At 37.1% G+C, this 15681-nt stretch overlaps 1 protein-coding gene across 4 annotated transcripts in view; it reads left to right on the top strand.

Annotated features, from left to right (window-relative positions):
- Positions 1-3168: 3168 nt before the first annotated feature.
- The window catches only part of LOC131148957 (probable magnesium transporter NIPA3), a 43080-nt gene continuing 30567 nt past the window's right edge, over positions 3169-15681 (top strand). The window contains exons 1-2 of one of the 4 annotated variants that reach the window (XM_058098941.1): positions 3169-3532; positions 3720-3776. In XM_058098941.1, the coding sequence (XP_057954924.1) occupies positions 3403-3532; positions 3720-3776 (187 nt within the window). In that variant the 5' untranslated portion in view covers positions 3169-3402. The remainder of the gene's footprint in view (positions 3533-3719; positions 3777-15681) is intronic. The other 3 variants (XM_058098940.1, XM_058098943.1, XM_058098942.1) reach the window with 3 other exon arrangements.

Genomic DNA, 15681 nt, shown 5'->3' with positions numbered 1-15681 from the left:
GTAGTTATTCCCATCTAGTTATTAAGATCCCACATTTCATACATACGAAATTCATTTGCATATGAAATGGTGTTCTTACATAGAGTATGTAGATAATGTAATGATAATCTCCAATAGAATATCTTAGAGTATTCCATCCACTCATTGCCCATTAATTGTATTTCATAAAAAAATAAAAACAATTAAAAAAAGAATTTCATTATTTTTTATTTTTCTTTCCCTTTATCAAGTAAAACATTTGATTTAAATGGAATCATATTATTTTTCTTCTTGGCTTCAAATAGGGCCTTAAGGAATATATGAAGAAAGGAATCCATTTTCTCACATTTGGTAATCAAAGAAGTGAAAAGGATAATAAAATGTAAAACATGAATCAAAGAACAAAAATTTAATTTTACATATAATTATCAATTGTTTTTTTTTTAAATTTTAATCGTATTATAAGAAATTTTTATTTCTATTAGAAATTTATATATTGAAAGAAAATATATGAAAAATGGATGTTTTATTTTTGTTGGAATTGGTGTATTCTTAAGAGGGGTGTGAATTGGAATTTTAAAACTTCTTCTTAGGTTGAACCAGATATTAGCAATATTTAGCAACCTAGGGTTTTTCTAAGTATATACCAATTGTGCAGATAAAAATAATATGCGGAAGTTAAATCATGCGCAACATTCACAATATATCAAATATAACATACTTGTGCGGGAATATAAAGTGCGAGAAATTAAAAGTAGACACACAATATGTTATCGGAGTTTGTCCAATACCGCCTACATCCCTGCCTCAAGCTCACAAATAAGAGTATTCCACTAAGTTGCTCATTTGCGGGTGGAGCGACACCTTTTATAACACTTTACCATGATGATGTACCTAGTTCTCCTAACTCGATCTGAACCAGTCCGGTGCTCTTCTAACCAGGTCTGAGCAAGTTTGGGACTATTCATAGGGCTAGTCTCTCTCTTCCAACAACCCATCGGGAATACAACAGATAATCAATAATTTGTGTACAATCAAATGTGCTTTTTATACTAAACAGATGTGTACAACAATAAAACACAAATACACTCACGTATGATATACAAATAAGCTCAATGTGAGAATGGTGATTTTTCTCAAAATAACTTTTTGGAATTTTTGAGTAAAATGTATACTATGTATATTTCAAAGATTCAACCCCAAAAGATCTCTTCCCAAAAGATTTTCAAAAAATTTGTCCAAAGGAAGCTAGGGTTTTTTGTTTTCTAATGATCTTACAAAATAATGTACATCAATGTGAGCACAAATGCAAGAGGACTTTCCCAACACAAAATATATTATGATACATATATATGTGCTCAAGTTTTTCGAAGATTTAACCAATAAAAGTTTTCCCAAAACTATTTGTCACGAGAAAATTAGTGGGAGACACTCGAATAATATACTCAAAATAGAATGTAATATGAGAGTAAATAAATTTTTGTTTTGTAAAACAAATACCCAAGATAAATAAAGCACTCTTTTGAAAATGATTTTTCAAAGTAATAACTAAGAGAGGATGAAAAATAAGCTTAGGAAGATGAAAAAATGTCGAATATTTGAGTGGGTTTTCTAACTAATCATCTCACTAATTATGAGTTATGAAGGGGTATATATAGAGTTAGGCAAAAAATATGACCATTGGGGACACAGAGGTCATTTTAAAAAATGATTAATGATGTTTAGTTTAAAAATAACCTCGTTTACTATGGTAAAAAATTGACCAACCTGAGAGGTTCGGTCAACCATATTCAAGGTTCGGTCGACCAAATCAATAAGTTCGGTCGACCGTGGTGATTTTGAACTACGGAAATAGTCGACCATCTCAAGGGGATTTTGAACCCTTCGTAGGTTTAGTTGACCATAGCTAAGGTTCGGTTGACTGCTCATGTGCTTTGGTCGACCGTGGTTAATTTGAACTACACAAACAGTCGGCCAAATAGTTGGGGGTCAAACACATTCCGGTTCTGTCGACCAAGAACGATACGTTCATTTTAGAGTGATAGACCATGAGAAGTCAACTTGTTGACTTCTGACCGGTTTGGTCGACTAAGGCTTTTACACTGCCTGGGGTTCGGTCGACTGAAGCTTAGTCAATTTTTTGACTTTTAGCTAATGAGTTGTTCGGTCAACCAAACTAGTTATTACTAGTTTGATTTGGTCGACCGAGACTTAGTCTTTTCAGCCTATAAGTATTCGATCGACCAAGCTGGTTATTACCAAAAGGGTTCGGTCGATCGGGATTATTTAAGAACATGATTTTAACCCTAAGTTTTATCTCTTTTTGTATAAATGTGACATTTTATTTTAAGGGATTTTTCATTTATGTGCATGGGGTTCTAAGGTTAGTTTAAGACTTAGGTTTTAAATTAAACCCAAAAATCTGGCGTTGGTCGACCGAAGTTTTTGTAAACTTCGTTTTAACCCTAATCTTTGATCCTAACCAATTAGTTATTTAAACAAAGAATTTCTGTAAAAAGTACTGGTCCCTAGGGTCAGTCTACAACCATCTTGAGCTTATCATCCATATCATACATGCGATGCATTATATTATAGACCAAATATAAAACTAAATGCAATATAATGTCTTCTCTTTGATCTTTTACTCTTCACTTCATGGAGTACGCTAGGTATATATGCATTAAGATTCGTCTTGGCTTTCATTTTCCTTAATTCTTATGTGTGTGCTGAAATATGAATCAGATGCTTTGTTGGCATCAAAATAGAGATCGGACTCAAAAAGTCAATAATTTTTTTTTTCTTTCTTTTTCTCAAACAAATTCATTAATCCAAATAGAGACTAATATTTTTTTGAATTTTAAACTTAAATTTAATTTACATGAATTATGATAAAATATAATATAGTTAAATTTTATTTAAATATATAAAAATATAAATTTAAGACTCAAAATTAGTATTCCAGATATAATTTAAGCTTTATCAATAATTATAATTTATTCCGATATAATTTGTAATAAAGTCAGTTTAATTTTGATTAAGTTTGATGTAAAGTGATATCAAAATATTTATTCAAATTTAATATATTAGAATAAAATAAATAGAATTTATCACTTATTTATTAATTTATTAATTTTTTTAAAAATATTTTTATTAATTTCTTATCCCATTTTATCATGCCAGAAGTGACGCAAAGTTATTGTTTGTTCGTATTATTATTATTTTCATTCCAGGAGAACAAACATTGATTTTCTGTATTGAGTTGCACAATAGCAAATCCCACTAATTGCATAATTATAATTAACAAAAATACAGAGCAATTAAAGAGATCAGGAAATCATGGCCGAACAGTGGATGTTTGTACGATTTGAAGATTTCGATGAAGGGGAGGAGGAGGAGAAGACACGGAACTGAAGGAGATTCGAGATGAGTTTCTCTGCAGATAACCTAAAAGGCTTTGTTCTGGCTCTCTTATCCAGTGGTTTCATAGGGGCAAGCTTCATCATCAAGAAGAAAGGCCTCAGGCGTGCTGCTGCTGCTTCTGGGGTCCGAGCTGGTTAATTATTTCTCACTACTCCTTATGAAATTCCTCAGATTTCTTCTGAATGTTGAATATTCTCTAATGGGTTTTCGATTTTTTCTATTGGGCATGTTCTTTGCTGTTCCCAATTTTCATTTAGCTTTGCTCAGTTTTGAATTTTCTATAATGGGTTCTGGGTCTTCATGAGCTTTGCACTTTGTAGGAGTCGGTGGGTATTCATACCTCCTGGAGCCTCTTTGGTGGATGGGCATGATCACAAGTAAGCTATTTTGTTGTCTTTTAAGACTTATCCTTCTTTTGTATTACTTTTGTGGGTATTACTTGCTTTTTTGTCCCCTCATTTTTGTTTTTGTTTTTTCAAAAATAATACTTGAAAACAAATGTATTATGCAAGCTCAATTTATTTTAATTTTCAGTTGAATAATTTGATATGTTAAATTCTGTTTCTTTTTTCTTTTTTCGATTGCGGAGTACTATCACCTTTACCTTTGTACTGAAGTTTACGGTAGTTTTTAAATAATAAAAGCTTATCTGGGATCCCAAATAATGAAAAATCTTGTATTGAAAATTTAACTTATTTTCTTCATTTGCAAAACAAGCTTGGAACTGATGCTTAAGATGTTGAGAATTCTACTTGTGAGTTTGTCCCACATTTAAAAATTAGAGTGGATGATGGGTACTTATATACATGATTGGGCCCAAAACCCAATAGACTTAAGCTTTTGGGCCAAGTTGGTGTTCATCCATGTGTATGAGCTCCTCCGGTCCTAACAAGTAGTATCAGAGCCGACGGTTCGTAACTCTGGGTGAGCGACATCGTAAAAGTTGAGATGGGAAGCTAATTCTCCTGACGTGTTAACAGTTGGAGGACCAAGTGCGTGGCTGAGGCCAATAAGGATCATCTAGGCTGAGATGGATCCGAATAGGATCAAGACGTGGGAGGTAGGATTAGTTCGGGGGCACGTGGAATACAATATGAGGCACGTAAGACGCCGGTGGTAAGGTTCACTTGAGCAACTGTTGGGGAATTGGGCTTGCTCCTATAAGGGAGACAGTTTCCGTTCAAGGGGGAGTAGTTGGAACTCACAAGTGAGGGAGAGATTGTTGAGAATTCCACTTGTGAGCTTGTTCTACATTGGAAAATTAGAGTGGATGATGGACATGGTTGGGCCCAAGACCCAATAGGCTTAAACTTTTGGGTCAAGTTGGTGTTCACCCATATGTATTAAGCCCACCCATGGGCTTCTCCAGTCCTAACATAAGAGTTCTGAGCATGGAACGAATCAACATTTAGAACATAAGCGGGACGATTTTAGTTTGGTTTTAGAAACTATACGTGATGTTAATGATGATAACAATAGAAGTTTCAGTTAGCTGTTGATTATGGTTTTGCGGAGGGATTAGAGGCTGGTGTCTCCAAGAATATAAAAAAGAAGAGGCTGATTTGGGTAGGAAACTTGACGTTTTAGGTTTTAAATATGAGCCATGGTTCAACATTTTTTGCGGGATGCGGGGTGGTGTTGCCGGTTTGGAGTCCGATGTGTGAGGAGGAGATTGTTGGGATTATCTTACATCGAAAAATATGGATGGGGCTGGGTTAGTTATAGTGTGAGGGAAAATCTCACTCCATGAGCTAGCTTGTGGGGTTGAAAAAGCTCTGGACCACCCAACATATGTTGAGAATTCCACTTGTGAGTTTGTTCCACATTGAAAAAATTGAGTGCATGATGGGTGTTTATATACATGGTTTGGCCTAAGACCCAATAGGTTTAAGCTTTTGGATCAAGTTAGTGCTCACTTATGTGCATTAAGCCCATCCATGGACTCCTCCGGTCCCAACAAGTGGAATCAGAGTTGGAGTAGTGGTTTATTATTCACGGGTACTATTCACGTGAGTTACTATTCACGGTAGTTTTCAAAAATGACGGCAGTAAAATATGATGTGGAGAAATTCATCGGCAATGATAATTTCTCTGTATGACAAAGGCGGATGAAGGACATCCAACAAGGCGTAAAAAAGGCACTAGATGGTAAAGAAAAGAAGCTAGAATCCATGTCAGCTGAGGATTGGGTAGCTATGGACGAGAAAGTTGCGAGTGCAATTCGACTGCACCTATCAAATGAAGTCCTCAATAATGTAAATGATGTGGAAAGCCCCAGCAAAATCTGGACCAGATTGGAGGGATTGTACATGTCAAAAACCATGGCAAATAAACTGTACCTGAAGAAGCAGTTGTATGCGCTCCATATGAGCGAAGGTACAAATTTTTTGTCACATTTGAATGTTTTTAATGGTTTAATTGCGTAGCTAGGAAACCTCAGTGTTAAAGTTGACGAGGAAGATAAAGCTGTGCTATCACTAAACTCCTTGCCATCTTCTTACGATAATTTGGCGACGACAATTTTACATGGACGAGATACCATCAAGTTGAATGATGTGACATTTGCGCTTTTGTTGAACATGAGAATGAAAAAGCCAAATAGACACGGACATGCTCTTGTCACAGGGGACATAGGAAGGAGCAAGAATAGGAGTTTCAATAATCGCAACAAGTCCAGAGGTCGTGACAAGTCCAAATCATACAGATCTAAGTCCGGAAGCAAAATTAGATGTTACAACTGTGGCCAATTGGGTCACAGAAAGCGGTATTTCTGGGTCCCAAAGAAAGAACAAGGAGAAAGTAGTAACCAGAGGGAAGACAATGTTAGAAATACCACTGCTGCAACAGAACACGAGGAAATATTAGTGCTTTCCTCCATAGACAAGGAGGAGTGTTTGCATGTGGCAAGCCTAGAAATAGAGTGGGTAGCTGACACAACGGCGTCCTATCATGCTACTCCTACGAAAGGATTCTTCAGTGCGTACAAATCTGGAGAATTTGGGATGGTGAAAATGGGCAATGCCAGCTATTCAAAGGTTGTAGGGATCGGTGACATCTGTATAAAGACAAATGTCGGTTGCACGTTGACCTTGAAGGAGGTACGCCATGTTCCTGATTTAAGCATGAATTTAATTTCATGAATTGCCTTAGATTGAGAAGGCTATGAAAGTCACTTCGGCAGCCGAAAGTGGAAACTTACCAAGGGATCGTTGGTAATTGCAAAAGGAAAGGCTTGTTGCTCACTATACAAAACAAATGTTGAGGTGTGTAAGCAGGGATTGCATGCGGTCGAGGATAATGCCTCACCATACCTGTGGCATAGGAGGTTAGCCCATATTAGCAAGAAAGGGTTGCAGATTCTGACAAAGAAATCGCTGATTCAATTTATTGAAGGTAAAACCATAAATCCCTGTGATTATTGTTTGTATGACAAACAACACAGAGTCTCATTTTAGAAGTCTTCTCTCAAAAAGGCTAATATATTAGATGTGGTATATTCTGATGTTTGTGGTCTTTTTGAGATGGAGACTTTGGAAGGTAACAAATATTTTGTTACATTTATCGATAATGCTTCACGAAAATTGTGGGTTTATTTTTTGAAAACAAAAGACCAGGTGTTCCAATTTTTTCAAAAATTACATGCCATGGTGGAAAGAGAAACAGATAGAAAGCTCAAGTGCTTCCGAACAGACAATAGAGGGAAGTATACTTCAAGAGAATTTGAAAGTTACCATTCACACCATGGAATTCGACGTGAGAAGATAGTTCTTGGTACCCGACAACATAATGGTATGGTTGAGAGAATGAATCGCACCATTAAATTCCGTCAGTAGCCTTAAATTTTGGCATCCCTGAGAAAGGTTGCTCAGGAAAAGACATTTCGTATTCTCATATGAAGGCGTTCGGGTGTAAAGCATTTATGCACCTACCCAAGGAACAGAGGACCAAGCTTGATGATAAGACGGTGCCGTGCATATTCATCGGGGTATGATGATAAATAATTTAGCTATAGACTATGGGACCCAAAAAAGAAGAAGATCATCAGAAGCAGAGATGTGGTGTTATGTGAAACTGAGTTTGGAACACATAAAGATGAGTACAAAGATGATATTGTAACTGACTATTTAACAAGTCCTTCTATTCCTAATAATGTCACAGGGGAAGAAGATATGCAAAGAGAAGGTGACAGCGACACATCATAAGTAGGCAGTGATGAGCGGGAGGAGCAACCCACCCTTGTAGAGATCGCTCAACCGAAACCAAGGCAATTAAAAAGAGAGAAAACAATCAACTAGATATCCTACTTTTGAGTATATCCTCGTTACTGATGAGGGGGAGCCAAAGAATTTTCAGGTTGTACTAACTCATCCTGATAATAATTGTTGATTACAGGCCATGAAAGAAGAGATGAACTCTTTGTAGAAGAATGACACATATCAGTTTGTCAACCTTCCTCAAGATAAGAAGGCATTGAAATGCAAATGAGTTTTCAAGCTCAAAAGAGATAACAATGGCAAGCTAACAAAGCACAAAGCTCGGTTAGTGGTAAACAACTTTGGACAAAAGAAAGGTATTAATTTTAATGAAATTTTCTCTCTTGTTGTTAAAATGACATCAATTTGAGTTATTCTCAGTTTAGTAGCTAACATGGATCTTGAGCTTGAGCAGTTAGATGTAAAGACTACATTCTTTCGTGATGATTTGGATGAAGAAATTTATATGGAGCAGCTTGAAGGTTTTGAGGGAAAAAGAAAACAACACATGGTATGTAAATTGAAGAATAGTCTCTATGGATTAAAGTAGGCTCCAAGGCAGTGGTACAAGAAATTTGACTCGTTCATGAACGTTCATGGTTATAAGAGAAATCTGTCAGATCTATGTGTTTACTTTAAGAGGTTCTTTGGTAACAGCTTCATAATTTTATTATTGTATATTGATGATATGCTGATTGTAGGACAAGATGCTCAATTGATTACAAAATTAAAGGGAGAGATGTACAAAGCATTCGACATGAAAGATCTCAGATCAATACAACAAATTTTGGGGATGAAAATTGTTCGTGACAGGAAGAAAAAGAAATTGTGGTTGTCACAGGAAAAGTATGTTGAATGGATGCTTGAGCGGTTCAACATGAAGGATGCTAAGCCAGTTAGTACCCCTCTTGCTGGTCATATGAAGTTGAGCAAGAAGACATGTCCTATTACTACAGAAGAAAAAGAAGAAATGGAAGTTGTTCCATACTCCTCAGCGGTTGGGAGTTTGATGTATGCAATGGTTTGCACCAGACCGGATATTGCTTACGCAGTGGGCATTGTAAGCAGATTTAATTCGGGGAAAGAACACTGAGAAGCGGCGAAGTGGATCCTGAGGTACTTGAAGGGAAGTTCAAAATTGTGCTTATGTTTTGGAGGTTCCAATTCAATTTTGAAAAGCTTTACTGATTCTAATATGGCAGGAGATCTTGATCACAGAAGATCCACATCTGGATACTTGTTTACTTTTGTAGGGGGAGCTATCTCATGGCAATCCAGACTACAAAAGTGTGTCGCTCTGTCTACGACAGAAGTTGAGTATATTGCTGCCATAGAAGCTAGAAAGGAGATGATATGACTGAAAGAATTTCTCCAAGAATTGGGACTGAAGTAAAGTGAATATGTTATCTATTGAGATAGTCAGAGTGCGATAGATCTGAGCAAGAACTACATGTATCATTCAAGAATAAAGCTTATTGACGTGAGGTATCATTGGATACGCGAAAAGGTGGAAGACAAATCTTTATAGATTAAGATTTCCACAGACAGGAACCTCTCAGATATGATGACAAAAGTAATACCTCGGGACAAGTTTGAGTTATGCGTGGGGCTAGCTGGTATGAGCTCTTGCTAGGAGTCCACGTGAAACCCTTTTTCAATTGATGGGTCTGAAGGGGAAGATTTGTTGGGGTCCAGGCCATCACCATCATGGTAGACAAGCCTACCCACGCCTATTATTGTTGGGTGACTTTTGTCAATTAAAGGGGCCGATGGTTGGGCATCTATTCAACAAAGGAGGCAACATGATTGGAAAATTATTCAACAAATATGGCTGATGCATGACTAGTGTGATGGTGATGGCAAGAACCCATGTGAATGTAAGATTGAATTTTCTCACTTTGCGAGCAGAACGTCTCTATAAGTAGAGGCATTCTGCTTGGGCCAAAGCCACACTGAGAGAAGAGATCTCAAGAGAGCAGCAACACAAGGGTAGTTGCGAATTTTCTTTTAGCACTATTAGGGGCGTATTTGTGAGAGGTGTTCCATTCCTTGTGAGTGTGGTGTAAAATTTGTGAGGTTAACTTTTTTAGGTTTGGGATTTATTCAGAAGTTCTTTGTACCTTTCTTGTTTGTTGGGTGTCTTAAATTTTGGGCATAAATTTAGGACTGTTATTTTTTTAAGCCCCTTTATTGTAGTGGAGTTTTTGCCAGTGCGCCTCGTGGTTTTTACCTTCTCACTGAAGGGTTTTCCACGTAAAATTTTGGTGTCCTTATTTACAACTTATTTACCTGCTTTATTTATTTTTCTGAAGTTATCTAATTTATCTAGTGGGTATTGTGGGGCCCAACAAGTGCTATCAGAGCCAAAGGTTCGTAATTTTGGGTGAGCGACATCGTAAAAGTTGAGACATGATGCTAATTCTCTTGATGTGCTAACAGTTGGAGGATCAAATGTGTGATCGAGGCCAATAAGGATTATTTAGGCTTGGGATGGATCTGAATAGGGTCAAGACGTGAGCAGTAGGATTGGTTTGGAGGCACGTGGAATGCAACTTGAGACATGTAAGACGCCAGTGGTAAGGCCCACTTGAGCAATTGTTGGGGAATTGGGCTTACTCCCATAAGGGAGACAGTTTCTGTTAAGGGGGGAGCGGTTGGAACTCACAAGTAGGGAGGAGATTGTTGAGAATTCCACTTCTGAGTTTGTCCCACAATGAAAAAATTGAGTGCATGATGGGTGCTTATGGGCGCCACACTACCCATTAGGTAAATTTGGTAACTTCAGAAAAATAAATAAAGCAGGTAAATAAGCAGTAAATAAGGACACCAAAATTTTACGTGGAAAACCCTTTAATGAGAAGGTAAAAATCAAGGGGCGTACCAAGCAAAAACTACACTATAATAAAGGGGCTTACAAAAATAACAGTCCCAAATTATTGCCCAAAATTTGAGACACCCAACAAACAAGAGAGGTACAAGGAACTTTTGTATAAATCCCAAACCCAAAAAAGTTACCCTCACAATTTGTACACCACACTCACAAGGTATGGAACACCTCTTACAAATATACCCCTAATAGTGCTAAGAGAGAATTTGCAGCTCTCCTTGTGTTGCTGCTCTCTTGAGATCTCCTTTGTCGGTGTGTCTTTGGCCTAAGTAGAATGCCTCTATTTATAGAGACGTTCTGCCCGCAAAGTGAGAAAATTCAATCTTGCATTCATATGAGTTGTTGTTATCGCCATCACGCTGGCCATGCGCAAGCCATATTTGTTGAATAATTTTCTAATCACGCTGGCTCCTTTATTGAATAGATGCCTAGCCATCGGCCCCTTTAATTGACAAAAGCCACCCAACAATAATGGGAGTGGGTAGGTTTGTCTACCATGATGGTGATGGCCTGGACCCCAACAAATCTCCCCTTCCAGGCCCATCAACTGAAAGAGGACTTCACGTGGATTCCTAGTAGGAGCTCATACCAACTAGCCCCGTGCATAACTCAAACTTGTCCCGAGGTATTACTTTTTTCATCATATTTGAGGGGTTCCTGTCTGTGGAAATCTTTTTAATCTGTAAAGATTTGTTTTCCACTTTTTTACGTATCCAATGATACCTCACGTCAATGTGCTTTGTTCTTGAATGATACATGGAGTTCTTGCTCAGAATCTATCGCACTCTGACTATCTCTATAGATAACATATTCACTTTACTTCAGTCCCAATTCTTGGAGAAATTCTTTCAATCATATCATCTCCTTTCTAGCTTCTATGGCAGCAATATACTCAGCTTCTGTTGTAGACAGAGCGACACACTTTTGTAGTTTGGATTGCCATGAGATAGCTCCCCCTACAAAAGTAAACAAGTATCCAGATGTGGATCTTCTGTGATCAAGATCACTTGCCATATCATAGTCAGTATAGCTTTTCAAAATTGAATCGGAACCTCCAAAACATAAGCACAATTTTGAACTTCCCTTCAAGTACCTCAGGATCCACTTCGCTGCTTCCCAGTGTTCTTTCCCCGGATTGACAAGAAATCTACTTACAATGCCCACTGCGTAAGCAATATTCGGTCTGGTGCAAACCATTGCATACATCAAACTCCCAACTGTTGAGGAGTATGGAACAACTTCCATTTCTTCTTTTTTTTTCTGTAGTAATAGGACATGTCTTCTTGCTCATCTTCATACGACCAGCAAGAAGGGTACTAACTGGCTTAGCATCCTTCATGTTGAACCACTCAAGCACCCGTTTAACATACTTTTCCTGTGATAGCCACAATTTCCTTTTCTTCCTATCACGAACAAATTTCATCCCCAAAATTTGTTGTGCTGATCCGAGATTTTCATGTCGAATGCTTTGGACATCTCTCCCTTTAATTTTGTAATCAATTGAGCACCCTATCCTACAATCAACATATCAACAACATACAATAATAAAATTATGAAGCTGTTACTAGAGAACCTCTTAAAGTAAACACATGGATCTGACAGAGTTCTTTTATAACCATGATCGTTCATGAACAAATCAAATTTCTTGTACCACTGCCTTGGCGCCTGCTTTAATCCATAGAGACTATTCTTCAATTTAAATACCATGTGTTGTTTTCTTTTTACCTCAAAGCCTTCAGGCTGGTCCATATAAATTTCTTCATCCAAATCATCATGAAGGAATACAGTCTTTACATCTAACTGCTCAAACTCAAGATCCATGCTAGCTGCTAAACTGAGAATAGCTCGAGTAGATGTCATTTTAACAACAGAAGAGAAAATTTCATCAAAATCAATACCTTTTTTTTGTCCAAAGTTGTTTACCACTAACCGAGCTTTGTGCTTCGTTAGCTTGCCATTGTTATCTCTTTTGAGCTTGAAAACTCATTTGCATTTCAATGCCTTCTTGTCTTGAGGAAGGTTGACTAACTCGTATGTGTCATTCTTCTGCAAAGAGTTCATCTCTTCTTTCATGGCCTGTAATCAACAATTCTTATCAGGATGAGTTTGTACAACCTGAAAATTCTCTGGCTTCCCCTCATCAGTAACGAGGATATACTCAGAAGTAGGATATTTAGTTGATTGTTTTCTCTCTCTTTCTGATCGCCTTGGTTTTGGTTGAGCGATCTCTACAGGGGTGGGTTGCTCCTCCCGCTCATCATTGCCTACTTATGATGTGTCGCTGTCACCTTCTCTTTGCACATCTTCTTCCCCTGTGACCAAGGTCTTAAATTTCGATTTTGACTAAAATTTCGAAATTGCAAAAGTATGGAAATTTCGACAGAAATTTCAATTTCGATGTCAATTTCGATTTTGATTTGAAAAAATAACGGAAATCAGTAGTAAAGCATGTAATTCTTTGTGAAACTTTAGAAATGGTTAACAAACATAATAATATAAGTTTTAGGACAACTATATTACGAGTTAAACACATCTATGTTGTGTATGAGGTTGAAAAGTTGTAATATAGTATGTGTATCAAACATATTTGTAAGATAATATATAGTAAACATATTTAGCGCATGCAAATGAAATTCATAAATAATTTAAATATTATTTATTGTACAAATAATGATAATTTAGACATAAATGGTTAAATAAAATGCTGCTGTAAGTTTATTTTTTCATATAATTTCAAAAGCATTTGTCATTCTATTTTTTGTTTCGATAAAAATAAATAAAATAAATTAAGGGAGAAATTTCACTTCACTCCTAAATCTCTTATTTGAATTCTAAGGAAATTTCATTGTATAGTTAAAATTTCGATAAGTTTCTCTGAAATTCAAGATTTCGATAAATTTCGGGATGATTCGTTGAGATTTCAATGGAAATTATGCAAGACGGAAATCGACTGCGATTTCAATTTCGAGGGTGATGGAAACCGGAAATTTTGACGGAAGTTTCGACAATTTCGTGGAAATTTAAGACCATGCCTGTGACATTATTAGGAATAGAAGGACTTGTTAAATAGTTAGTTACAATATCATCTTTATACTCATCATTATGTGTTCCAAACTCAGTTTCATGGAACACATCATCTTTGCTTCTAATGATCTTCTTCTTTTCTGTGTCCCATAGTTTGTAGCCAAATTATTCATCGCCATACTCGATGAATATATCTTATCATCAAGCTTGGCCCTCTGTTCCTTGGGTATGAGCATAAATTCTTTACACCCAAACACCTTCATATGAGAATACGAGATGTCTTTTCCTAACCAACCTTTCTTTGGGATGCCAAAATTTAAGATTGTTGATGGAATTCTGTTAATGACATAGCAGGCTATGCGAATTGCTTCACCCCAAAATGACTTAGGCAGTTCGGCCATTTTGAGCATGCATTTGACTCTCTCGAAAATGGTGCGATTCATTCTCTCAGTCACACCATTATGTTGTGGGGCACCAAGAACTGCCTTCTCATGCCGAATTCCATGGTGTGAATAGTAACTTTCAAATTCTCTTGAAGTATACTCCCCTCTATTGTCTGTTCGGAGGCACTTGAGCTTTTTATTTGTTTCTTTTTCCACAATGGCATGAATTTTTTTGAAAAAATTGGAACATCTTTTGTTTTCAGAAAATAAACCCACAATTTTCGTGAAGCATTATCAATAAATGTAACAAAATATTTGTTACCTTCCAAAGTCTACATCTCAAAAGGACCACAAACATCAGAATATATCATATGTAATATATTAGCCTTTTTAACAGAAGACTTCTAAAATGAGACTCTGTGTTGTTTGCCATACAAACAATAATCACAGGGATTTATGGTTTTACCTTCAATAGATGGAATCAACGATTTCTTTTCCAGAATTGGCAACCCTTTCTCGCTAATATGGGCTTACCTCCTGTGCCACAGGTCTGGTGAGGTGTTATCCTCGACCGCATTCAATTCCTGCTTACACACCTCAACATTTGTATTGTACAGTGTGCAACAAGCCTTTCCTTTTGCAATTACCAACGATCCCTTGGTAAGTTTCCACTTCCGGTAACTAAAGTGACTTTCATAGCCTTCTTGATCTTAGGCAATTCTTGAAATTAAATTCATTCTTAAATAAGGAACGTGGCGTACCTCCTTCAGGGTCAACGTGCAACCGACATTTGTCTTTATACAGATGTCACCGATCCCTACAATCTTTGAGTAGCTGGCATTGCCCATTTTCACCGTCCCAAATTCTCCAGATTTGTAAGCGCCGAAGAATCCTTTCGTAGGAGTAGCATGATAGGATGCCTCTGTGTCAACTACCCACTCTATTTCTGGGCTTGCCACATGCAAACACTCCTCCTTGTCTATGGAGGAGAGCACCACTATTTCCTTGTGTTCTGTTGCAACATTGGTCTTTCTGTCATTGTCTTCCCTCTGGTTGCTACTTTCTCCATGTTCTTTCTTTGGGATCTGGCAATACCGCTTTATATGACCCAACTGTCCACAATTGTAACATCTGATTTTGCTTCTAGACTTAGATCTGTATGATTTGGACTTGTCACAACCTCTGGACTTGTCGCAATTATTGAAACTCCTATTCTTGCTCCTTCCTTTGTCCTCTGTGACGAGAGCTTGTCCATGACTTTTTGACTTTTTCATTCTCATGTTCAACAAAAGTGCATATGTCACATCGTTCAACTTGATGGTATCTCGTCTAAGTAAAATTGTCGTCGCCAAATTATCATAAGAAGATGGCAAGGAGTTTAGTAATAGCATAGCTTTATCTTCCTCGTCAACTTTAACACCGAGGTTTCTTAGCTGCGCAATTAAACCATTAAAAACATTCAAATGTGACAAAAAATTTGTACCTTCGCTCATATGGAGTGCATACAACTGCTTCTTTAGGTACAATTTATTTGTCATGTTTTTGACATGTACAGTCCCTCCAATCTGGTCCAAATTTCTCTAGCGCTTTCCATGTCATTTTCATTGTCAAGGACTTCATTTAATAGGTGTAGTCAAATTGCACTCGCAGCTTTCTCGTCCATAGCTACCCAGTCCTCAGCTGACATGGATTCTGGTTTCTTTTCTTTACCGTCTAGTGCCTTTTTTATGCCTTG

The sequence above is a fragment of the Malania oleifera genome, chromosome 2 (genome assembly GCF_029873635.1).
Source record: "Malania oleifera isolate guangnan ecotype guangnan chromosome 2, ASM2987363v1, whole genome shotgun sequence".
Classification (NCBI taxonomy): Eukaryota; Viridiplantae; Streptophyta; class Magnoliopsida; order Santalales; family Ximeniaceae; genus Malania; species Malania oleifera.
The sequence above is the reverse complement of the archived record's forward strand: the minus strand, read 5'-3'. Positions and strand labels throughout refer to the sequence as shown.